Here is a 27,500-nt window from a genome sequence, read left to right on the forward strand (position 1 = left end):
AAAAAAAAACAACTCTTCGTACTTGGCGAACCCTCCACGAGCCCTCAGAGCCCATCGGCCACCTTCGTGTCACTCAACTCATTGTCACCCTAACAATATAATTTATGATTATTTCTTGTTCCTTCATTATTAGCCGTTGTACGACGAAGCTGAGTAGGACCAGTAGGGCCTTAAAAATGGCCGGCATTAGGTAGCCCATCCTTCTGTAATCCTAGATCGTTTCATCAACGGTCCATTCTCATAGTCTGAACCACTACCACCACCGTTACCCCCAGTACCATGACTCGTTCTCATGTCAACATTACCAGCATTACTCGGCGATGGTAAATTTGTTGGTGTTATACTGCCTGAATGCGTTGGGGTTGGATTACTTGTTGGCCGGCTAGACACGAGATTCAGGGTTTGGGGTACTGTGTGGGTTACGTGATGCTGTGGTGGTGGTCCGGTTGTTGTTACAGATCCTACAGTTAAATTTGTATGATGCAAACTACTTGGACCTCCAGCACCACCACCAGCATTGCCGAGGGGATCACGGGGTGGACTGATTGGTTCACTCTTTATTTTCACCGGTAGGGGAGACGTCGATGGCGGCGGTGTGCTACTGGACACGGCTAAGTGAGGAAGGCTACTGTAAAAATAACGACAATTTTTCGTTTCAGATTTCTGGAAATTGTCTGGATATTTCAAGCGTTTAATATGACCCGAGGAAAAATTAAAAAAAATTATGTACTCGTTGAGCCAGTTCTATATACTTTCTAAATTGATAAAGAATATAGTGAAAATATGTGGACAACATATTTTATATTCTTTTAACTGGGCCAATTGATATTTTTCTTTACATTTATCCGTACGGGTTTTAATGGCATTGACACGGTTTTATGAGAGTTGTGTTAATGAGATTTCGGTAATGACGCGAAACGTTGATGTTAATGGTGACGAGGGAATTCCATTCATCTGAGTTGAATGCTTGGGTGAGCGGGGAGTGATGAAGCGTTACATAGCCAAAGGAATCAATTTTCAGCAGCTTATTGAATAGGTCGTTGAATTGATTACCAAAAGTTGGAAATTTTCAAATTATTTTATGAGAAGAGCTCCTGCGATAGTTTTTGACAATTAATCCGTTTTCATTAGAAATCAATAAAAGTATTTTCCTCTCCTCAGTAACATTTTTTAAATGCAAATAATTATTTTTATACGCGATAAAAAAAAAAACCATCGCAATAATACGATTGTTCTGGGGAAGAATGATCGGTTGTTATATTTGAAGATGTTTAGGTAATGGAAATAAATGTAGAAATATGATAAAGATGACGAATTACCTGATGCTTGACATGGTGGCTGCCGAATACATTGACAAGTCATCAACGTACCTCTGATGGGACCACGTTAGACTCCCGAGATCTGAGGAATAATCTGATGATCCGAAACTCGAGTAGCCAGCTGCCACCGATGGTGTCTGTAGCGCAACAACCGGTGTATTGAGTGCAGTCTGCGTGTGGCCCCCCTATTCCCAACACAATTGCTCCATTCGATTAAACCGATCGTATTTGTATGCCACGAATAATATAATCGCATCGACGAATGATTGCAAATGCGAATACAATGTTCCATGCATATTGAATTAATGTACTCTAAATAATGATGAAATTTAACTCACAGACAAAAATCTTACATCGTAACTGGTATCTTCAGAGAGCGATTGTGACAGTGGAGTGGGTATAACGACTCGTAAATTAGCCCTGTGTGGATGAGGAGGTGGAGGCGGTTGGGGTGAGTGGCGGGACGGATTTGCACCCTTGTTACCACCAACAACAAGAGCTGGTGATGGCCCTGGGGATGGTGAGCCACCCAGGGGTGAGGCTGACGGTGGATAGCCGTTACTCATTTCTAGCATTCCACCTGGTGGATAAACTGCAAATGAGAAGAGAAGAAATGAGTATCAGGACGCTGTTTTTAACTTGAGAACTAATTGAGTGGTGGGGTGGTAAGACCTGAAGCTTTATTTTTTAATCAATAAAAAATGTAGAAGTAATGAAATAATCATTTCAAAATTACTGCCTCTTGTTTGCTACCATCCTGCTCTCATTTTATTACCTGAATCAGTTTCAGATGATGATGGTCTCGGTGAAATACTAGTATGAGCCATTTGCGGACTAGATCCAAGCAGTGATTCACCGTAAGTATTAACCGGTACAGTGACTGGCAGCGTGTAATTCGATTGTCCCATACCCTGTTGAACATCCACCATAAAATACAGTGAGTTAACAAATCGATAGGCTGAATCAATCGATAGTCGATCACAAATCACTGTCGTGTGTATCGTATGGTCTTTAATCATTCTGTTTGTCTAATCTACGAGAGACCGATGGCCTTCAGACAGCGCGTACCATTAGATTCGGTAAGAAGCCGAGAGAAACGTGAAAGAGAGAAAAAAAAAATGTGGAATAAAAGTTCTTACCCTTGTCCCATTGTGCTGGTTCCTCTGCATCATCATCTGAAACTCCTCGTCGATCTTCGTGTACTTGGCCTCGGTACGTGGTGTGAGATTGTATTCGTTAGTGTCCGGCTCCGGACTCTCCGGTGACATTGCGCCCTTATGCTCCTTCTTGTTGAGCGCCTGCAAGTGTCAGCAGACAGGTTCACGTGACCAAACCGCCCGAGGGCACTCAACTATCACTTAATGTGCATTATAATACTATTGAAATTTACATCTGTTGGTGCTAGCCATTGACGAAACGTTTTACTGTCATTACTCAATCCAAATCATAAGCTATCCTACTCGAGAAGAATTTAACGCTTTTTTTTTGTCCCTTTATGGTATGTTTTACCATCTTCAACGTATCGCAACAAGTCGAAGGAAGAGTCAAGCCCACAGTTCGTGGATTTTTTTTCTATGTCCACATGTTTATTTGAGTATTAAAAATTCAATGGATTATTAAACTCACCTCGATAATGTTCTTATTGGTGAGTGACTCGTGTGGTTCGTTGTACTCCGTGTACTTGAGTAGTACTTTGTCCATGTCAGTGCTGGCATATTGATAGAGTTTGTTACTCGAGCTGAATATTATCAGTGCAATCTCACAGTCACAGAGTACTGATAATTCGTAAGCTTTCTTCATAACACCAAATTTCCGCTTGTTGAATGTCACCTGTTCGAGGAAGGTTGCATTACATTAAATCTCTGTTGATACTCAACTTTCTAAAAAAAAATTATTCTCTGGATTCGGTTAATTTAAATACCTGACGATTCCGCTCGTCCGTGATACGAGAAATTTGTATCTTTTTTCTACCCATCGTTGCTGCTTCTTGAGGACCAGTGAGAGTGGCTTTAAATATCCGGATGGAATGTTAAAAACACTGAAACAATGAGAATTGTTAAACCATTATTATCAGTATCAATAGGCGTTTGTTTATCGTTGAATTTATTTGCTTAATTGATTGACAATCTCGGTGAGAAAAAAAGAGCTAATTTCTTATTTCAATGTAAATGTAATCACTACTTGTAAAATTCCGTACTCGCATGTGCCGCGAATGAAATTATCTGTCTTGTCTTGGCTGTTGAGTATTGGTCAGCTTGATAATAACTATACCCATGATAATCCCATCCCGTTTTATCCAGAACTACTCGATACATTTTCTCTCTCTCTCTCTCGCTCGATTCGTATTCTTTTTTCCTCTATTTTCATTTCTTTATTATCCACTTTCTCATGATAGAATTCGATTGGATGCATTTTATCGTTGTTACAGCATTAATAAATCCCCAGTGAGCGTTTCTTTCAGAAATTCTGGAGTCGAGAAATAAAAAGAATTCTAAAAACCCAGCAAAATCAAGTTTTTAGCTCAATTTATTCGGCTATTACGTCACGGAGATACATTTAATGTCAATAATTCCGTGGAAATAATAGTGTAAATCCCACCCGACTAATTAATATGCGTTTATAACGAATGGTGTACAATCCTCTTAACGTACAGTAACGAGCCATTAACGCAACATTTTAATTCTTCAGTGATACCCGAGTACGGTATCGACATACATCTCGTTAACACGTCACGCACATGACCATACCGATGCAGCGCGGTCGCAAGTCAGCCCAATGCCAGTGAAAAAAAATCTACTGATAGAGGTGAGTGAAAGGTAGCGTCCACTGGCCAGTGTTATCACGAACATTTGCAAAACTAGAAAATAATAAAAATGACGGTGGTGAGGGGGAGGGGAGGAAATATAAAAAGGAGAAGAATGACAGTGGGGAACATAAAAAAACTGAGCGTATCGACTTTTAATTCAGCCACGGGTGGCTGGGCTCTCTCTCGCTCGCGGCGTGTGCGCGTCTTATCGACGTTTTTCCCGGCGCGTTGTCGTATTCACCCTCTCTCTCTCTCCCTCTCTGCTTGTTTCCAACGAAAAAAAAGTGCAATTTTTTTTCCTCTCTGTTTCAACTATTTTTTTTTTCCACTCATTGTCATCCGCTGGGTATGAATTAAAATGGAATGCATTTGTTGGATAAAAGATGTAGCTCAACAAGTAATTCTTATTATTCATTTTCATATTGGGAAACGAGGAATCGATGGATCGAGGCTTTCGAAATTTCGTTAAAATATAACCCCCTTCTCTCGATTTGATAATTAAAAAATGCTCGCGTCATCACGTTTAATTTATAAATATTTTCCCTCCCTATAACAATAGTTTTCATACAAAATAAGCTCCTCAGTAATAAGTAATCCAAAAACCTTATCACCAAAAATAGTATATTTATTTTCCTTTTCATTCCAACAATTTTTTCCCACTCGCGTCAACCGTTGGGGATGAAATAAAACGGGAAGCACTTATTGAGTAAGAATTCTAGTTCAACAAGTGATTCTTAATTCGAAATTCCGCTGAATTCCCCCAATCATATTATTAAAAAATTCAAGAGCTATTATTCTCGATTCATAAATATCCTCCCTCTCCATAAAAATACATTTTTTTGACAAAAATAAGCTATTGAATGATCACAAATCCCACGGCCTTGTCACAAACATTGTCATTCCCTATCAGAATTTCGATAGAAATCTCACGTGATCATCAAGCTCACTTAACCTCCATAATCGTTACACTTCCAAACGCACCAGTGGAATAAAAACTGCGGCAATTAGCCAGTCCCTGGGGGGGTGAACCCCCCGTCCCTCTCGACCCATCTCTATCAATCCCCACTCACCCCTGAATTCCCTGACAAATACATAAGCTTGACCTCCGCAGGGAAAATAACAGATAGGAGAATAAAAAAAAAAAACCGTCAAGTGAAGGAGTTTATAGGCAAGGTAATGCTCGGTTGCTTTCTTCTTATGGGGCGCATCATTCTGAAAGGAGGGGGGGAGGGTGGGGGGAAGATATAGGTATAGCCCCGAGGTAATCGATCCGACTGACCACAGCTCGTACCTTATCCACTTCGCTCGGTTTCGCGCGTTTGAATGGTGGATTGCTGATCATTCACCCCACGTCGAAAGGGGGGAAAAAGGGGAGCGGTGGAGGAGTAGGTGATGGGTGAGGGGAAGGGGGAGTGGGGGTGGGGGGGGTGGTGTAGGAGTTAGAGCGGGCTCAGAGGGTCACGGAACACAAAAGAACTGTGCTTGACAGATTCGTTATTTACATTTTTTAAAAGCCCGGAACAATTGTCCAGCCCTAGTATTTTGCTTAAACAGGGAGTTTAACTGATTATGGACCTCTAAAATCGGCCAGTGTGTGGCTTCGATCGCAAGAGGAGTGGGAGAATTGTAGACCCCACGCGACCCAAATATCGGCCTCTACCACACACTCGAAAGCCTCACGGCATGTGGCCTCACCGGTAGTTTTCAAGCCAACCCCAACGTAGCATCCGTGTACACATCGATCTGATATTAGCGTGACGGCCTAAAAATCGCCGAAATTGTTACGAAGGTCGTGGGAAATTCAGGCTTCCTCCCACTTCTGTTCCATTAAATTCAATTAGATATCGTCGTGGAGAGAAGTACAATGAAAAATTGCGATTGAAAAATACGTGAGTACGCGGGAATAAATTTATAATTTTGGAAATTGAAATCAATTACGGAAATTCTGGCATTTTATTGAGCTTTTAGTCAAATTTAAAATCATTTTCTTTCTAGCAAAGTGCCATCAGCTTTTTAGACGATTTAGTAATATTATTAGCAATGTTATTAAACAATCATCTCGCCCTCATATGCCTCATATATATTTTAATATACTCTTTATGAATTCAGAAAATATAGGGTCTTTAAAAAAAAAGTCAATCAGACCATTCGTTGATTTTTAATGCCCGAAGTAAATGTGTTGTTGTTACTCCCATGTAGTTCGCGACTCGGAGAAACACATTTTACTAATATTTATGATCACATGCGAAAAAAGCTGAGAATTCTAAACTCGTCGCGGTAAATTTAATTTTGCATGAACAAGTGGACAAATCCGTCGGCGGGTGGAGAGGGGGGGGGGTAATGTTAGAAAGAGACCAGAAGGTAAAACTCCGTGTCACTACCGATCGAATTCGGTTTATTATACAAGAGCAAACGTGGTGGGTGGGTTCACCGACCACGGTGGCGTACACTTCCGGTGTAACTTCAAGTTGGGCTTCTCTGTAGGTAAATTTTTATATTTTTCTCCATTCCCTAGGCACATTACCCCCCGAAAAATCCACCCATCAAATCGCCCTATTTCAATCGATAGTCATGACAGCTGAAGTAAAAACTAAAGTTTAAGTTTATTTCCACCCAGGAGAGGGTTAATGTTTCCCAGACAGTAGGAGACAATGCCCCCTCCCCTCCTCGCCCTGTCCTCACCGGCAAACTTTCCAAAAGTCACATGCGAGCAATTACGCGACCATTTGCAAACTTTACATCTCAATTCTCCCAGCACTGCAATTATATTTTTTTTTCCGTCCAAGTTTACACGAATTGCTCAATCGAGTCGAAATAAAAGTGTCCAACTTCAGGAGCAGTGAGAAATAAAAAGGAAAAGACTAGAAAGGGTTTGCAATGGTGTGGTGAACATACCCAGCCCTCTCAATGATTAATAAAAAATAACATCTGCGCGGGATATAAACTTACCAAATTCAAAGTTGTTGTCTTGATCTCGCATATGTGTACACGAATATAAAAAAATCGGTGTACAAATGTCAATGAAAGTGTAAACAAAGAATTACGAACAAAAAAAAAACTGATACAATTCAGGCACTTGAGTACACGTAATTCACAATTCAGTGTCAAACCATCGGGAAACCCATCACCACATCCTGTCGCACACCCACGTTTAAATCTTCTGCCGTTAGTCACCGAAAATCACCCCGAAAGCCCGCGGTGTTCCGCAGAAGTCCGCAATTCCGCTGGCGTAAATAAACCGAAACGCAGGAGCAAAAAAAAATCGACTAGAAGTGAACTAGAAAAACCTTAGTGAAATCCATTCTCCCCCAACCCCCGGCAGCGCGAAAACAAAAAGTCACGTGTTCTAGTCCGAAAACACCCCACACACTTCATACAAAAACAAGAGAGAAAATAAATGGCACGTGTGCACAAAGACGTATCAAAACAATGGTAGAGTCTGTAGCTGATGTCTCGGGTATATCACCGAGAGCTTAGAAATTTCCTTATCGCTCAAAGTGATGAAGCCCCCAGTGTTATCCACTTCACGGCCCCTACAACACTGTTACAGTGCACACGCTCCACTGGCGGTGAGATTTTTCGCCCTCCAGAGGGAGTTACTGATATTCAAATCTCTAAAAAATCCCTTCAATCGGAAAATCTCGTGATACCGTGGCTGACCTTTATCTCACTGTTTCACTTAAACCATCCACAACTCAACATCACCGCTGATATGTTTATTCCTCCAATTAAACTGGAGAATCCGCCCTTCGTTCGCCACTTGACGGCTCAAATGCCGGATTTTTCCTCGCAATATCAAATTTACCAACATCCACTTCGAAACGAAACGATTAAGTAATTTTTTTTTTCCCTGTTCAGCACATTATCAAACTGAAACTCGATTGTTGAAGGTGAAAACAACTGGACAGTCCGAGAATTTTCCTCTCGTTGATTTTACTCAGTGAATTTATTAACGCTTTATTTTATCGTCAGACTCAAACTCGATTCTCTTCAAGTATGACAACGTGCGTGTGGCTCTTAGCGAGAGAGGAGCCAGCGGCCGGCCGTCGTGTACCAGTCGCGACGACTCGCTGCCTGCTTCAACCAGTGCTTTTCGGCAAGTCGGACAAACACATACACATACACACACTCACACATCCATCAGCATAGATGGTGTGCATGTACCAACACATGTGGAGGGAACAGTTAGCTTGGGGGGAAAGCTTACGAGGCCGCGCCGGTGTTTCTCATTGGTCGATAAAGCGACTTACGTCAGTCGTTACTCGGCCAATCAGAAGCACCAAGTACCAACTCAACGTCTGTTTTGCCTCCGCGAGTGCGCGATACACCAACGCTTTCCACTACCCACACATTTTATCGTTTTATGTAGTTGTTTTTTTTTTTCGCTCTCTTCTCTCCTCGTCTCTCTCTCGGTTCTTTGGGCTGCGGGGTTTTCTCCCTCCTTTGCCTCTTCGTTTTCACCCCCTGGGAGAGAAAACGGTATGTGTGACGCGAGCATGTTTCCCAGTTGATGCGGAGGAAAGAGGAAAACATGAGGACTTTCTTGGGTGAATCGAATAGATGTTTTTTTTTTACTTCTTCTTCTACTTCTGCACCTCTTGAGATTCAACCCCTTGTCAGCTGAGCTCTGTTGCATCACTGTTTTCAAATTGGTTGGGGGATTTTTCAATTAGGCTTTTAGTCGATTTTCGAGGCTCTTGTGCCATTTCCATACTCGGATTTTTTTTTTTTTTTGATTAGCGTGAATCGGGTTTCTCAATGGAGGAGTGATTTTTTGTTTGTTGCTCGTTGTTACCCTTATTAATCAGGAAATTTGAGGGGAAAAATTGAAGAGTAAATAGTTGATGCAAGAGTTCAGGAAAACGTCGAGAGATATTTTTGTTTAAGTTTTCATCAGTTGTAAAAAAAACCACGATATTTCCCTTTCAGACCAATTTACTTCCGAAATAAACGGACGATTGAATAATACCTCCAGCTTGGTCACTTCGTTACTGACTTATTTATTTAAACTTGCCAATAATTATTTCAAGAGGATTGCTTTCGTGTCTGGCATTTTATTGACAAAATATGGAGTGGGTCCAGGGTTAACGGAGACAGGGAAAAATGTTTCAGTTTTAAAACGTAAGATTGTGTTTTAAAATATAACAGAATAAGACAACTTTTAACAACTCCATAATACTAATCATTTTAAAGAACCAATAGATTTATTACTTATGAAATTTTAATGAAGATATAAAAAATTAAATCCCTCATCCTCTGTCAATTAAAAAATTGATTATATCTCTAAAGTGAGGAATACTACCGATATTCACTGACGCGAGAAAAGACGCTTCCTTGGAATTTAATTCACTGGGGTGAGAGGAAACTAAAAAAAAAACTGTCGTGAACACCGAGGAGATAAAACAAAAGAAATTAATATCGATGACGTGCACCTCCTCGATACGAATGGATGGATCAGTGATACTGGTCGACGTGTAGACCGACTGATCTACCGAGCCAAAGGTAAACCTCCCCCTCTGATTTCCTCCCATTTTGTCTTTTTCCTCCCGGGAGGCTGTTGTTTTATTTAATTTTTTTTTCTTCGAGCTCGTTAAAGTGTCATTAGGATCGGATTTCACCGGCTAATGATTCTCCTCCCAACCCCGGTCAATTGATTTATTCATTTTTACTCCTAGGGTGGGAATTGTATCAGTTGTTTTAAATAAATTAAACGCGAAACGGACGGTTAATCCTACCTGTCACTTATACCGGAAATTTGTTTTTAATTCTACGCTGCTAATAATGGACGTTGACAGTATTCGCTCGCGGCTTGTATTATCAAGTCGGACAGTTAATAAAAATCGTTAACTGCGCTTGACGGAATTCGGTCATTTCGTGAACTGTGGCATTTGCCGTTATTTTTTTTTCTTCTCATTTTTATTTATCTGAAAAAAGGCTGAATTGAAACAGTAGACGACAGGCGACAGATATACAAGGTAGAGAGATATTCAGTCAATTTTTTTATTTTCACTCTGAAATCTGAATTCGACGGGTTTATGAATCAATTTTGACATCACAATTTCAATCAGGTGGAGAGAACATCAATATTTCAATCATTATCCTTTCGATTCTGGGGAGTTTAATTTTATCCTTTCAATTTTTTTATGGGAATCGATCGGAGAGGAAGAGAGAGAGAAAGAGAAAGAGTGTTTCGACGTTACTTAGTCAATCCCAAAATGACAGAGTAAATTCAAAATTGATATTTTTTAGATAATAATGGCAATTATTTCAAATGAACTCGAGGTGATTTATTCCTCAGTTCGAAGTTTCCGTATTCAAGTTTTAAGGATATTTTACTTCTCATAAAAATGACGGGGCATTCGCGATAAAAAAGGGGGATGGACATCATCCTCTGGACGCATCTTAGTCGCGTATAATACGGGTATTTATTATCCACCCCCTGTCGCTCACAATCACGTCGAGAAATGTCCGTGTACATTGGCCTCCGCAGATGACGAATTAGGGATGCAACCGCATAATCGCGAACTGATGAATAAAAAAATTTATAGTTTTATTCCCTCTCTGAAGGGTAATTACCCTAAAAAATTATGGGAATAATTCTCAAAATTAATGGGCATAGGAGTCTCCTATAATAAAAACCGAAGCTGTCAGTTGTTTCCAGTCAATGGATACCATTAAATTTTATAGACTGAATTCGAAATAGATCTCTGCATGTGATTTCCACAGAATTGGATTTTAAATCCACCGAGTTACCCCGTGTGCAGCAAAGTTTAATAATTTAAAACGTGAGATTATTTCGAGGTGATAAAGAGTGCTAGAAATGGAATAGAATATAGTGAATTTTCCGTGAATTTTAGAGTTTCCATGCATGAGATTCAGTGGGAGGGTGTAATAGATTTCTCTGCCTCTAAAATTTGGTAATTGTGGAGTGTAAAAAATGCAGTAAACAACAACTTCGCGAATGCCAGGACAAAAAAAAATTGCGGGAAAATAAGAAACGAAAAATGAGTCGGAATAAAACGAAAAATATGCATAATTTATTAAATGATGATGGTGTTGCGCAGAGGTACACAGAGTAGTCGAGGCTGAACGCACCTCTCTCAGCTTCATTATGTCATTTACTTTATAACATTATGAAATGAAACGGATAGACAGGTAACCCATTACGAAACTCCTTTATACGATGTACCATTCAAGTCTGACGAAGCGTTATCAAAACTTAATATTAAGAAAATCAACCGAGAGAATTAACCCAATCGATGATGAGATATTCAAGTGGAGTTTACCTCTTTATCTATTTAGTTAATATCCACTTATTTCGTTGGCAGGTTAACAGGAGAACACATACAAAAAGTAATAAAAATGAGAGGATTGTAAATGGAGGAAAGTACGGCGATGGGGATTAATCGACTAATTACCAATTTCCTTGTGTTTTTTTTGTTAGTTGCAAAAGGTTTTCTTAGCCTTCGAGATAAAATTGAGTGCTTACAAATTTATGATGGAAGAAAGATAATTTAAGAAAGGAGTAATTGAAAATAATTTTCGACGAACCAAAGTTCTTTATCTGCCGAAGCCCATTTTACTTGACTTCAAATATTGTTAGTCCATAAGGCTAATAATTCATTCGCATAAGTATTTCATGGATAAATGAAAAAAATGACTTAAACATGAAAAATCCCCAATTTGGAATTTGTTTTTTTGGTATAATTTGAATAATTCACAGGAACGTTGAATTCTGACGTCAATTTGAATTAAAATCGAAGCCCACTTGGGCTATCGGTTTTCTCACGCTGAATATTTCATCGGAAAATCGCAGAAAGTCCATTTTCATTATCAAATAATGGTGGTTAACCGCGTGACCCAGTCAATCAAAACCCAAACATCGAAATAGATTCGTAACCTGCCCCGATGGGGCTATCGGATGAAGAAGAATGATCGACATGAGGTGAAATTGGGCTGCGAGGGGTTGGGGTAAAGATTTGAAATCCATATATCCGGAATAGAATACCTCCGATGTGGGTAATATGAGCAGAGAGAACGAGCATTACATTGGAATGAGATAGTGGAGTGCAGCATCCCGTGTCGGGAGAGGACGAAAATGCCAAGATCCCCGGTGAGGTCGATATATCGATCCGTCGGGTTTTGTGCCCATTAGTTGGATCTGAATAATTTACCGAGAAAACCTGACGGTACGCGAGTGTTCAATCAGAGCGGATAACATCTACAAAAGTGCCAATGGATGTTAAATTTTCGTAAGAAGTATTAAAATATTCAGAAAACATTCAGATAAAATTTCCAGCACAGTTTCACGATAATTCACCTCTCGACTCCGTCTAAATTATTCACAATTAATACCATAATTTCCATTTGATGATTGAACTCAATCCTACCGACTCCATTGGATAAATGAATAAATTGAATCATCGCAAGATTGATTTTCCCCCGGAAAATGAACAAAAAAAAAATAGTTATGAAGAAAGCCGAGAATAGATGATTTTAGGCTAATGAAATTTCACTCTGATAACATGGATACGTAATGAACCTCTGGAATTCAACATTCTCAGGGTCTGAATAAATGATAGAGCCAAGACGTTGAGGACAAATTGAAATGTTGGTTGGGATCTATGTTGAGGACATCTCCCTCGGGTGTATCGACCTCAAGGCGTTTGTCTCTTGTGAGACCCCCAACATCCGCAGTCAAACTGCCGACATGTGATACGAGAGGAGATGCAGGGATGAACCCCACGGATTTTGGAACGTGCGTACCCAAGAGGGTGAATGGAGGAAACGACGTCTTGACCTAAACGAAAATACCAGGTGGCCACCAATCCTCGGGTTTTTCATCTTTAACTTGCGCCACGAACTGACACGAACACTTTTTTTTTTTACTCTCTGTGTCGTACCGCCGGATTTCCGTTCCACCCTGTCTCTTCCACGAGTTACCGGAGGGAGAGGAGATATCAAACGAAGGAAGTATTTAAATGTCCTGAAAAAAGTGCCCTTTAAACCTCATCTCATGAATTTTAGTTGAAGTCTTTATTGGTGTATTGTCTCGGGGTAAAAATTTCCGGAGTCGCTCCAAGACAGAAAAATATGTACTAAAAATTACGGAAGACTACGTAATTCGAAATGACCAATCGATCATTTTTATCCGACGAGAGAATAATCGGAGAATAATTCTTAAATCCCACGGAGAGAATATTTCTTTCAAAATTCCTCATTTGGTCTAAAATTTTCACGATTAAAAATCCCCCGAAGGAGGCGTTTTCTTTGTTGGGCGGAGTTTCATGTTCCGGGCGAGGCCCATGACTAACATACGAAATATGCACTTTTGCGCACTTGGCACACGCTCAGAAAAAAATGAAAAGAGAGAGAAAAAGGAGAAAAAAAACTGACACGGCGCGTTTAGAGAGAAGGTTAGAACGCTTTGGAAATTGTTGGCCCGCTTCAAAGGAGTCACAGCGATACTCCAAACATTTATCAAAAAAGACTGAAAAATGTTATCTCCCGACGTAAAAATCCGGGCTTATTCCGCCTGAATTTGTTGATTTCACCAGGAATAAATATATGGATTTTACTGAATGAATATTTCACTGAAAACATCACAACGCTGACAATGTTCTTGACAATGGACCGCTTTTCATTCAGTATTAAAACATCCCCGTTGAGTTGAGTCAATACTTTGGTAAGTGAAAGCCTCAGTTGTCCGTTAAAATCCCCCGCATAACGTCCATAATATCAAGAACTTCCCCGTTTCGATGGGAGAATGACTGTAACATTTCAGTTTAACTCCAGCGCATATGTATTTCATAATAATAATTGTACAACTTTTCGGAGCTAACAGTGAATTTACCAATGCACACATACCCCATTGGCACTCTCAATGGGTTTTGTCATCCATTAAAAGCACTCAACGCCAAAACTTTGTGGGATATATTTTTGTCATTAGGACAAAACAATTGGCAATTGACGAAGAAGTTGCGAGTGTACAGCCTCGACACTGATTCACACGTGACATTAAAAAGTGCCAATCAAAAAAAAAGGGGGAGGGAGTGAGACGTGAAATAAACCGAGGGAAAATTCAAATGAGTTTCTAGATGAATATGTGGACATGTGGGAAATCTCGACGGTGGAAATTTAATTTATGTGGAATTCCGTTGACAATACTCGCACAATGTTTTCAACCCTAGTAGCCAATGGTGTGTGATATCGATCGTCCGAGGGAACGAGGGAAAGAGAGAGATGTTTGTACAGATCGGTGAAGGTACACGTGATGGCACGCATAACCAGGGTACACAAATGGCAATGAATTTATCACCTAACCAAGGACCCGGCCGCCATGATTTCACGGGACAGCCATTTTGCAATGGGAAGGGTTGAAGATGATGCTGACAGGTCACGGATCGTAGCATCAATCGTTCGAGAGAGAAAAAAAAGGGATTGACGAAATCGCCATGAGGTTTCCTTCCTCGCGACGCACTCCAACGTATCCCAAAGACATGAAGAGACGCACACAGAGACAGCAAAAATTTGAATATTTCATTGGACACCCTGTCATACCCCGGAACGTCCACGACTGTCGGTACAAATTGGCCACTTCCGACTACAAATGTGAGTAAAGAAATAATTCAATCGTGAAAGATAAACTGCAGTGATCCTCCCCATCGTGGCTACCCTTCCATACCCCGAGTCACGATGAAGTGACCATTGACGATACATAATACATATGACTCACTGTAACTCAGATGTCATGTTAATGACAATCACAGTCCACTGTTGAATCTCAAAATATCGAAGCGTTTTGATCGACGGCAGTGACCACACTAAACACCTCAACTTAACTATGATGTGACTCTGTTGTTGACTAGTCAAGAGGGAAAAAGCCCAAAGGAGATGATCTCCACCCGATGGAGAGGTGCGTAACCGGGGTGGTGTTCGGAGTGAAACGAGGGGGTTACAATTTTAGCGTTGTGTAGCGATCACATTTGAACCTGCCTTCGTATTAGAAGCAAACCCGTAAGTCAGTGTGTATAGAGTGGTGGTTGTTGGCCAGTGGAGTATTAACAAACCGAGGAAAAGATACCAAAAATAATTTTCGGCGGTGAAGAAATAAATCGGGGAAGCTAACCGGCGGGGTTATACTCTCATTCGGCACTCGAGGGAGGCCCAGAAGAAGAAGAAGAAGTGACTGAGTGCGCGATGGTGGATTTGATAGTTTTGCGGTGATACAAATACAAGTGAATGATATTTATTTTCAATCTCGTGACCATTGAGAATACATAGAAAATAATTCCAACAGTGGAGTCAGTGGATTGAATAATTTTGTCAAAAAAAAAACCAAAAAAAAAATTATAAAAATGAATTACTCGGTAATATACAAGTGCAGTAAAACTATAAGTCAGAATTTCAAATGAAAATCTTTAGAAAAATATTCTCTGAGTTTGGAATGGTGGTTGATATAAAGGTAGCAATGGAGTATTCGCATACGGTATCAAGCGACTAGTAGTTAGCAATGAAAAGAGCAGCTGCCTGCCTCTTGTAGGACTTACCTCCGCTGTTTTTAGAACTTCACTCCCAGAAGCGCGCAGCCCGTGCCGAGCCAAAACCAAAATACCACACCGATACGCTTTTTCCCCACACAACACACCCTCCCTCCCCCCTCCCACTCCCTTCTGGATCCAACAAATGCTCAAGCATCCGCAACCCCCGCTTGTAACGCTCTCATCAGCGCTCTCCCCCAGTGCTAACACACACTAATCTCCGCCTATAGTTTTCATACCCGAAGACGATGTGATCCAACAGCGAGACGAAGGCGGAGAGTCGGAGTTTTAGGACAGTAATCGCCAACGCCTTCTTCTGTACTTCTCGACCAACTTCTTGAATTTTAAAGCGGCTCCATGCCAAAATTCCCGTCTTAACAATCCCTGGTCCGACTACAGAATCCATTATCTGGAATTCCGTGTCGTTTAACGCTATATTTTTATCAAGCGCTAGGTAAAACGCGAGAAAGTTCAGTTAGCTTGGTCCCCTCAAAAGCATTGACCCGCGATTCGTCAATGTTGGTCATGGCAAAAGCGATTTTTTCGATTAATCGACAAGCATCACCCCCATCTAACTGGGACCCTCCCTTCCACCCCTCGATGTTAGGCCGTTGCATCCGCACCTCATTACGACAATTTTCTATCGTGCAATTGTTTAACTGCCCCCATTATTATGAATATGCAATATTGTATTTGTTAACCTGATAACTTCGTATTACCGACTCTCCGCAACCAAACGATCTTCCGATTTTCCCTTGATTCCAGGAACATTAGCTTCGCAATTCGAATGAATAATTCATTAGCTCTAACCGCTGTGTATCAAAATACCATGACCTATCTCCAACCCTCAGAACTGAAATCGTGTAATTGAATTTGGTATTTCTTCTCTGAAATACCAAATGACATTCCTCCATTAACTCCATTAATTAAAGAAAAATCTCCTGTATTTAAAGCCACACCTGAAAATCCCCAACGTCGGATACTGTCACATCTGCACTCCATCCTCATGTACAGAAGAGATGTCTCACTCCCGAGTTAATAAAAAATGACGAATGTACAGATACGGAATGAGCAAGTGGTGTTGAATATGCAGCCGTGAGTATTGGTGAGGTCGAACTCCGATGATTATAAACGTTTATCATAGGGTGAATAGTGTGATGGTTCATGGGTAATGTACCACTGAAGCCAAAGCCCTCTTGATATATGTCAAAGGAGGATAAGGGAAATGTCATATCGCAAGACGTAGTACATGAAGTCCAAATGCCTTGGTTAACCCAAAACCAGAGGGAGAAATGACTCTCATGAGGTATTCAACCAATGGTTTTGTATAAATTAACCCGCGAGATGGGCCAATAGTGGTGAATTTCAGTCGAGAGCTAAAGTGACGTAATTTAATTGTTACTGATCTACCCGGGTTTCTACGTCGCCCGAATGGATATGTAATTCACATATATATCTGCTAATTACTCGAAGATCTATAAAGCTCGAGCTCTGGATGTGGGTATGGAATGCAGTGATATTGTTCGCTAGTGGAGGAACGAAGGATCGTCACATGGTGATGGAAGAATAACATGATGGATCAGTGGTGGAATGATATTTCGATGAATACTTAATCCATCCTCGATCCTGATGCACTTCGCTCCGAATACTTGGAAGTGCTCTTAAACGGGTTACCAGAGAATACGTCTCAAGAAGATGATTCCAAAATAGACAGAATTATCAAATCATGCTGTTGCAGCGGATGAGAATAATGACTAGTCGGTTTTTCACCTCTTGGCATGAAAATGTCAAAATTAAACTTCTGAAAGATCATTAAATTGTCATTCAGCAGTATCAAATAAGATGACAATTGTATCACGAATTTGTGTCGATGGTTGTGATTGATATTCATCCGGATTTCAAAGCTCTGTGCTTTAAATTCTTCCAGTACCTCCCGAAGCAAACAGGAAAGTAAAACGACATGGTTGACTCGGGGATCGGCACGTGCCACTCGATAAATCTGTCGGCAGCTGACAGCGTACCGTGGCCGGCTGCTGCTGTTGCCTCCAGTCTCATTTTCAACCCAAGAAGCCGAGCTAATGTACATGGCACTGGTTGAAACAAGCACAGCCCAGAGGAGGGCTCGTGTCCCCAGCCACGAAACGTAATTATCAATTTTCCTCATACAGGAGGCAATTTATGTGATGAGGGAGCATGCTGCCTCAAAGGACGTGTGACGATCCAGGAGGGCAACATGCTCCCCTGGATGGATTACAACCCCGAGCCATAGGTCGTTGTTGATTTCACATAATTGGAGTGATTAGTCGCAACTCCGTGATCGACGCTTTAAATATTTGATGATTGAGTGACGTAGGATCAGCATTGATCCCGGTTCTTTCCTCCCTCCTGTTTCCGTCCAAATACTGGGTCAATTTTACCCCCCCGAATTTCTATGAGCTTCATTTGATGCTGAGTGTGAAAGGGTCATACGGTGACACATTATTCTATCGAGTTAACTTCAGATGTCATTCCAAAAATAAATCTGTACCAATATCATCTCTCTCTCCTGCATCAGAGTCCTCTTTTCGTGAGAAGTATAGGTAAAGCCAATTGTAAATTCCGATGACGTCTGCTATCGGAGATGAGGTAAATTGGAATATGGACGGTAAGAAAAGTTGATTATTCTTTCATGAGAATTAAATATCACTGCTAGTACAGTTTTAAGGTATAGCGATATCTCAGTTGGTAGTGTCATCTATAAAGTATCCATAGCCCAATTTTAATGATACATTAAATGCTACCCCCAAAAATCATTCTTGTCAATTACCAATTCCCTTGGAAACAAACTCCACTGACTAAATAACAAGCAGTATCACCATAAATAGTATCTAGTAGTAATTTAACGTGATTCTATCGCTTTTCCGAAGTGTCATCCTCACAATACGATGCATCAACCAACGATAAAAAAAAAAGGAGCGAATAGAACGTGGGTAGAACAAAGAGGTCGAACGAGCGGTAACTGGATAACCGATGCATATTATATCGGAGTAAAAAAATTACCTGAAAAATAATACTCCACTGAATCTAATTGAGCTCGATTTACCATTACTAGTGAGAAAACAACTGAAGTACTTGACGTAGGAAATCAGCATCGACGCATTATTGGTAACTCGTTGGCTGGCGAGAGCTGCGTGTCCTATGACACGGCGAAAGCCAAACCTATCTAAATTTAGATCATCTGGGGGCCGAGTTGAAGCAAGATAGTTCAACTGTTCAGAAGGAATTGGAGAGAGTAGAACAAATCTTGGGTGTTGGGGTGAGGCTGAGCAGGAGCAGCCGCCAGAAACCAGAGCACGTGCTCCCGGTGACGTGTGCCATATATCGTTTCATCCTCCTCTCCCTCGCACTCCTCGACTCTCTCCTTTTTCTTCGATTTCATACTCTGCCAAAACATCCAACACCGCACCCCCTCCCCCCCCCCCCTCACATCCCCTCGATCGTTCTCTCCCTCTCATCAGCAGTGTTGCTAGCTAAGTTGAACCCTTTCTGCTTGCGGCGCGCACACAAGAGCTCGAAAAATCTATCAATTATCGTCGCAAGCTGCACAACTCAGTGCCTCCAGACGCCCCAGCTTCCTGACCAGAGAGAGAAAGAGGGAGAGAACGCTTGGAAATTTTTCCCCCTCATCGTGTTCCTGCACCTTGCGTATGTACTTTTATAAACGACTCCGGCAACTCGAGTGTTTTGGTTATCAAAAATCTCCTCGAGTGCTGTACTACAGAACAAATTTTTTGAGGAGAGAGAGATAACATATATTTTATCTATTTTTTTTCGTTCGTATCTTAATGACAGTCGCAAATGAATACCTTTGATGCTGGAGGGGGGAGGGGAGGAGGAGAGGGAATCAGTTTAGCACAGAAATTGGTTTATCTGAGTCAGAAGTTCAAGGGAATCATGAATGATAATGTGATGTTGGGACATTACGGTGATTCTCCATTTTCAAGAAAAGAGCTGAATTGTTTGTTTCTATAAATTAGAAATATTCGTTAGAATCATCAAATGTGACAGTATTAGAAACTCGCACGGAGACATTCCGTAAAATTAGTCTCTCACGAACCACTGTCACATTATCCCCGAAATTTCCAAAAATTTCAACCAGTGCGTCTCAAGTTTCACATGACCCCCAACAAAACCATTACGCGTGTGGTGATAATGCAGCGTTGAAGCATCGCGACTGTCTTTCACAGGGACAGCATCAGCGGAGGAACCATCGCCTCTCCCACGTGCTCTCTTATCCCCTGGACGTTGCGTATGCCTCTGTAGGAGGCTGAAAAACACATGTTACACACAGATTCTCCATCGGGTTATGTACGCGTGGGGCTGGATTCACTAAAACGAGGTATTTCTTCACGCGGAGTGAAAAGGTTCGATACATTAAATTCACGTGAGAGTTCTGGTATTCGGTAGCGAGAATAAAAAACTACCGAAGACTCCATAAATAATACGCGGTCATTTATGATGCCGTGGTGGCAGCTGAATTTTTCGCAAAAATGATTCAAAATGTCTCTTGCACATACTCGAAACACAAATTGATGACGTAATCGATACTAAATTCATTTCCATTGAAGGTCTCTCACTCGCAAGATGGGGCACATTGTCCCCGAGGAGGGACCTTCAAGCACATTGTTTTGACCAGTTTCTCGAGGACGTAATGAATCTAGGACACCCTTATTACTGGTGAAGTGATTTCAGAGTGAAAATCTGAGAGAATCCAGGGCTCCAAAGGATATGAGGAACTTTCAGGAGAAATATCAAAGCTACATCAGCCGGAAGTCCCTCTGCAAAATACTACTGTCTCTGTAATGATAGATGGATTACCGTACACTGTTACGAGGATAGCATACGTAATTGTTTCGCCCTTACGATAATCGATTATTCCCTGCCCTTCAACTCACTCGAGACGCATTGTCATTATTATCTTTCAGCTCTCTATTCGTTATGTAAATTGGAAATGAATTTTTTTCGCAAAATTATACCATTTTTCACCCAAAAAGTGTTTACTTTCTCTATAATTTCTAAAAAAAAAAATAACAAACGCCTTGGCTGCATTTAGTAATCACAAAAGCCCGATTTCCCGAATTTTTTCCCTCCATCTCAATCGAGGAGAAATATTCACCGGAAATTAATGAAATAACATAACCGTCCGTGTATCAAAACCTCATTCATCACCCCCATAAATATTACAATTCCACCGCATCACTTGTGACGACATCATTAAATAAAATATGAATTCCTCCCCTCCCGTTCGTCATCCAGAAAGCACGATAATAAATTGAACTATCCGAGGCATTGTAAGTTGTTCGCCTGATCGAGTGTAATACACGCAACATTCTCCACCTCCAGCTTTATTGTCGCACGCACATGACAGCCCTCTCTCTTCCCCCCTTCCCCCCCATTTGTCCACCGCAAGCCCTAGAAAATGGTAAATAACGCAGGGGTTGGTGAGAAAGAGTGAGATAGGTAGTACGCACGGGTCACAGGCGCCGGGTAACATCGACTTGTGTGCAGCCGTCGACGGTGCGTATAAGCTTGAAATGTGACACCATCCTGTGTGCACGCGGCCGAGTCAGCCGGACGAGATGGGGATAAAACCCAGGAGCGTTCAAGGCAAAAGAGAAAGAGTGCAAAACACCTCGCAATCTTGATGAAGTATGGACCCAGAGTCTGCTGGGGTTAGCGGGACGCAAAAAAAAAAAAGAAAATACAACACAAGAAAGAAAAGGGAGGGAGCGGTGGCTCACACACAGCACCCTTGTTTGGTGGAGGAGGGCGAGGAGGTGGAGGGCCTGGCAGCTGTCGGGTGCGTACGGCGTCGAACCTTTTAAGGCGCGATCCACTGGACGCCCGGCGTCCCAGCCTCCCCCACCCGCCCCTCTCATCATTCTCTGTTTCTTCTTCCTCCGCGGCGTCTTGCCTACCCCCCCCTTTCCGCAGCCTTCATTACCAACAAGCGACGCCGAGCGTCTACGAAAAATCAGCCCTCTCTCACTCGATACCAGAGAGAGAGAGAGAGAGACGCACCATCGGACTAGATCCAAGCCAAGCGGCTAAGGAAAACATTTACGCTTTCTCGGTTGGTTTTTTTTTTCTGAGCTGGGGGAACAAAAATTAGGCGAGGTGGAGGTATTGGGGCGACCGGGGGCAGCGAGCGTATGACAGAGAGTATGTAATGATGAGGACTTTCTCATATTTTGGGGCAGCAGAGGATTCCTGGGAGTCCCTTTCCATTTTTATATTTTTTCCGATTCAGCACATCTTTCCAACTAAATAATTCAATGGCAAGAAAAAACTTCGTACAGAACATTGATTTTTCTCACATGTAAATCGCCGACAAACGTGTTGGGATGAAACATTAAAATATTTTGCAGATTTTTTATTGCTTGGTAGATATTTCTATTGCTTGAGATAGATAACTTGACGATGAATGTTTAGAAAGACATGAGTTAAACAGTTTTTTCGACATTTGTTAAAAACTATTCCTGAGAACGCAATTTTCCGCATCGTCTTTCTGCAAAATTATAGAACGAAAAAACCAAATGATTTCAATAGTTTCATTGGGACGTAAAAATAGAACGATTGGAGGAGATTTGAGGGGATATGGATGACGCGGTGGGGATGAACGAATTCTTATGTAATTCCTTCACATGGACATTTCCAATTTTTCTCACGATAACAACAAATATTTTTGATGAATTGTTATTCAGTGAATTCCCCCTCAGAATTTCTCATTAAGAAGTTTCAGTGTCAAAGTGGTGTTGAGGGGATGTTGTGCAAGAGTTGGTAAGGGGGAATGTAGGAGCAACAGGCTACAATCCACCCCCATTGAGGTAACAAGAGTGTGGTTTGGCCGGCTCCAGTGGGGACTGGAAGGGAATGTGAGAACCTATCGAGGGATGGGGTGAGACTGTGTGTTGATGGGTTTAGTGCCCTTTGGGTTTGATGCCTGTGTTTGATCATGACGGAGTAATATCGTTACAGCCCTTATTGATTAATACATCTCCATAATTTTGGCACAATTCCCTCTCACCGTTGAATCCTCTGCAATTAGGAAAATACAACTGTTTATCGTGAGGTAAGTAACCTCCTTGGATTTCAATTCTCTCGACTTGAATTAGCCTCACGTGAGCACTAAAAATGCAGTCTCGTGTGATTCTAACAATATTTCTAGAACACAAATATATTTATATGCCATCCGTACAAAAATAATTCGAGTTACTATTAAAAAAAAGGCCTCCAACCGTTTAACTAAGGATATATATGTGTATGTATGTGCATGCGAAAATAAAATACGCTGACTTGATCGAACAAGTGCCGTGCGTTTATCTATAGGCAGAACGATGGCTGTGTGAAAACCAAACAATATATAGTTGTATTGCTTCCTAGAGTCTAGACACTTGGGCCTCTAGAAGACAGGGTATATTTATCGATTTCATTGAGCTAAACTGGCTTTCCCTAAGATCCCGTTGACTAGTCGTCATTGATCCACCTACATTAAAAATTATTCCAGTGGATACCTTAACTATGTTTGAATCATCTCATCAGCTATTTTCACTGATTCATTAATGCTCATGACCAAATTCTGCTATTACCAGAGAGAAATATTTTCCTGACACGAAAACACCATTTTTCCGGAAATAAGAAAAAATATTCCAGCAGTGTAAGTCACTTAAACCCTATTTTTCAACTAAATCTCTCCGTCTGAAAAATTAATGAGCGCATAAGATTTGTTTAAATTCCCCCACAGAGTTGCACTTGACTCGTCCTTGATATTGTAATTCCCATTACTCCTTGACCACTTACATAACCCCTGGCATACAGAGGTGAAGAAGGGGAGGAGGGTTAGTTAGCTTGGAAAATTCTCTGTACTCCCGTACGTGGGCTGATAATCCGTGGGTGGTTCCCTCCTATATCTCCCCATCAACCCCCTCGCCTTGTAGCTATCAGAGAGATGCGAACCGACCAAGGCACACAGGTAAAAACCCTTAACCCCCTCCGAGTGTGTGAGTAAAATAGGGGTCACAAGCGGGTGTTGAGCGCCCTGATATACACACACACACAGTGGGTGGGCTAGGGTTGGTACCTTTACCTCGTATATCTGGATGATCGTGCACGTCGTACAGGTAAAAGAAACGTTACCATGGAAACGACCATGGCCACCCTCAATCAATACACGATGGGGTGTCGGTGTTGGTTCGGTGACGCAGGCTAAAGGCCCCCACGTGGTCCTATTGCCACGTGCAGGACCTCCTCGACTAAAACCCCAACACTGTATAGACATCATCTCTACGTGACTCAATTCATACTGGAATTTGTTGTTTTGTTGGGCGCGTGTTCAATGCATTCAAATCATGTCAGTGGATTTATTCAAAATTTTTCATCATTCCTGGTCTATTGGAATTTTATTTTGAATACTCAGTGGGTGCTGTTTTTATTGAGTTGTTTTTTGTTGAGTTTGTGATTTCGAAATACCCCCGAAAATCGCAATTGGAGTTTTCAAATTTCCGAGAATAATTTGGAAACAGACGAGACCCTCATTGTTTTCCATTTCCATAAAAAATTCTGCATCGAATGGCAGTAATAAGTGTTTCTCAATGACGAGCTTCAATGGACGACGGATTGATAATAATTCAAAACAAGAATGCATTGTACTAGATAAGACTAGAATCCCTCCTCCCATAGCAATATAGCAATATCAGCCGTCAATGATTAAAAATTATTGACGACTTTGAGAATACGATGAACTTCAGACGTATTTGATACTCCATTGATGATAGTGTTGAATAAATTCCTATTGCCCCTAAAAAAGCCCCCAGTACGTATAAATACCCGGCGAGGGATCAATTTAGACAAAAACAAAGTCACCTCTTGTTGGCACGAAATAAAAGTTTCAATTCCGGAAATGTTTTAGCCCAGCGCAAAAGATACCCATGTGTTTATAGAAAGACCTTGTCAAGTAGGAAGTGACAAAAACACAGAGACACCTCTGGGTGTGTAGAGCTGTCATTTCTGTCGCGTACATATATTTTTTTTTCTTTCCAGTTAATAGAAAGAGTCAACGTTTAGGTCACACACGTTGGGTAAAAAATTTACCATAAAACCGGGGACCCACATTGAATATTTCTTTGTACGATGAGACGAGGTCGTGGTCAAAGTTAACCCCAACTATTTGTCGTCCCATCGAGATATATTTTTCAAACGTTTTCTACATCCCCTTTACATACTGCTCATTGTCATTCTCTAGGTCTCGTGATACCTCTCGCAAGAAGTATTGTGCTGTCTGTTGCGTAGGTCTAGGTTCCCGGAGATCAGATTTGCCGGATAATACCTGAGATACTGATGACGCCTTTACGTAACAAATGGAGTAAATGTTTTTTTCCTCCGAGAGTGAACAATTCTCATCAATGGATTGCCTGCATGTTCCCGGGATTTTTCTACACTTTCGTGATTATCAATTTAATCCAATGACCTTTTAATCTCACGTTGATACACACGAAATAATACACTCGGGGCATACGTATGCTTCAGTCAATAATGTTAACGTAACCATCACACGTAATATTTGTTTTTCACGTGTATTTAACACGAATGATATGTGAAAAATACACATTATTATTTTGCACCTTCGGCGGCACTTAGCAGTACTTATTATTCAATGTGTATTAGAATTTGTCGATTAAATTTTCATTTCAAGGAATTCGAGACCTGACAATTCCTTTTACAACAAATTGATGTTTCTCACGTTATTATTTTGTACGATATTTTACCACAATTTCTTGCATTCTGCTAAAATGATATTGCAATGCATAATTTCCCATCAGCAAATGCGACTTTGAGCTTGAAACACATCGAGGTTATTCCCATCACCTCCAGACAATACTTATTACTCATTGTTTCGTCATCAATAGCATTACAAGGATTTATTAGACAGTCTAACCGATGCATATGTGCGTGTCACTCGTTTGTCCAGTAATTTGAATTAAGTAAGAATAATAAATAGCGCAGCTCCCTGCAGTACCGATGCAGGCACATTGCAAAAAGGCTGGCGCGCAGATGGCGGTATCAGGCGAGCAAGGGATCTTTCTACGAAGAAGAGGAGAAGACGAAAACGCCAGATCTTGTGGTATGCAGCTCATCCAGTGAGACGTATGCACGCGATTCTCTGCCCCTTTTTTTTTCTCTCAATTCTCTCCTTTCATCCTTTTTGCAACGCTCTCTCCGCCCGTTGAATTTTATCTCCACGCGGACAAGCGACGAAAAATAAAACTGTGTACTTTGACTTACGAAAAAAAGTCATCGACATCCTGGGTATTTAAGAGGCCAAACATTTGTTTACGCTCGTTATTATTCATTGGATAATTCTCTGCTATCTACTATCAGAGATTATTCATGGATTCTTTCCCGAGTGTTTTAACAAGGGAATGACTATTTCATAATGGATTTCATTCGGTTTTATCACTTGTGATAAAAATGTAGATGCTCCCACTCGTCAATGGGGAAAATTCTCGGGTTTCAGGGACTGGAGACGTTAATTACGCTCAAATAATTGACGATGAAAAAAAAAAATCAATCGTATCCTTCGTTCGATGCTCTCTCGATCACCCTGAATTAATGAGCGTCATGAAAAATCATGGAGCTGTAAAAATACTCGTTTTAATTTACACCAATGGCGGAATAAAAATATCGCAATAACCTGGTGCAATATAACGTCCTCAACTTTTGGTACCAAATACAGTCAATGTCATATGCCCCCCCTCCCCCACGACCCCGTCTGCTGGAGAATGCAGGATGCATTCCAGAGTGAATGTTAAAAAGTTTATAATGTACAAATAAAATATTTAAATCATTGACGTACTCACACAATGTTTTTTCATCAGTAATATCGTTCGTATTCCCTCAAATTAATCTCCAAAAAAAAAATAACCGGCACAATTCCCGCGGCGTCCACCAACACCACGGGACTCTCCTCTTCTTATCCCTCGTGTCCACGACTGTTCTGTCTCTCTCGGTAACTCAACACTGGAACCACTTGACTCTACAGCCCTCTCACTCGATCTTATTTATACTTTTCCTTCTCTAGAGATGAAAAAATAAAAAAAAAGGGGGGAACTCAGCACCACCACAGTCAAATCATTACACGAGAGGCACCCATCATCGTTCTCCAACACAATCGACTCGCGATGATATCATTTGTAACGACACAATAATAACAAAAAAAAAAATGTAATAAAAAAATATGTGAAAACAAAAATCCAGGGACAATATGAGAAACGTTGAATAACAATATTAGACACTTTTGAGTAAAAGATACAACACTTGCACAGCTCCCTCGTTTACTTCTTGTACATTTTTTTTTCTTCTTTTTCGTTTGATCAAAACCACAATTTTCGTGACGTCATGCGGGCGCGGGCATGCGCACACGTATTTTGGTGTTTTTCCATGTACCAAGTGAAAAATCTCGATTTAATAATCACTCCCTCCTCTCTCTCTCTCTCTCTAGCAACAACAATATCACACGTGCGATTTAGAATCGTTTCTTCTGTTATCACAATAAATTTCCACTGTATTAGCACACACAACTGTCGCGTTTATCGTATTTCATCGAGCAATGTTTAGATCGTTGAGATATTCTTTTAAACTCTGTGTATGGGTTATGGTGCGTGATTGGTCGGTCCCTCATCTCTCAAAGACACACGTAGCATTATCACGTCGAAGTGGTTAGGTCGCCAACAAAATACCGAGGGCGATTTTGCAGAAAACCACAACCGTGCGCCGACATCCATCCATCCACTCCCACTT

General features: G+C 41.1%; 1 protein-coding gene across 11 annotated transcripts; it reads right to left on the minus strand.

The window, feature by feature from the left end:
* On the minus strand, nt 1-27,500 carry LOC135164915 (myocyte-specific enhancer factor 2). Of its 11 annotated transcripts, none has more exons than XM_064125713.1 (8): nt 26,561-27,500; nt 3,241-3,357; nt 2,946-3,149; nt 2,459-2,617; nt 2,095-2,230; nt 1,658-1,911; nt 1,371-1,504; nt 1-628 (listed from the first exon to the last, which is right to left on the minus strand). In XM_064125713.1, exons 2-8 carry the CDS (start codon nt 3,292-3,294, stop codon nt 187-189), a joined length of 1,383 nt encoding a protein of 460 aa, XP_063981783.1. In that variant the 5' UTR covers nt 3,295-3,357; nt 26,561-27,500; the 3' UTR covers nt 1-186. The 11 variants fall into 11 exon arrangements, with proteins under 11 accessions (XP_063981783.1, XP_063981781.1, XP_063981779.1 ...); XM_064125711.1 differs by having other exon boundaries at nt 1,320-1,504; nt 2,459-2,602; nt 26,561-27,497; XM_064125709.1 differs by having other exon boundaries at nt 1,320-1,504; nt 2,459-2,605; nt 26,561-27,496.

This window comes from Diachasmimorpha longicaudata, chromosome 7 (assembly GCF_034640455.1).
Source record: "Diachasmimorpha longicaudata isolate KC_UGA_2023 chromosome 7, iyDiaLong2, whole genome shotgun sequence".
Lineage (NCBI taxonomy): Eukaryota > Metazoa > Arthropoda > Insecta > Hymenoptera > Braconidae > Diachasmimorpha > Diachasmimorpha longicaudata.

Excerpts from the sequence above, each read along its gene's own strand:
- LOC135164915 (XM_064125702.1), bottom strand. The coding sequence starts at position 3,294 with ATGGGTAGAAAAAAGATACAAATTTCTCGTATCACGGACGAGCGGAAT. Across the intron at positions 2,231-2,458 it reads ACCAGCACAATGGGACAAGG|GGTATGGGACAATCGAATTA; the intron begins GTAAGAACTTTT and ends GATGTTCAACAG. Across the intron at positions 1,505-1,657 it reads ACGATGTAAGATTTTTGTCT|GGGGGCCACACGCAGACTGC; the intron begins GTGAGTTAAATT and ends TGTTGGGAATAG.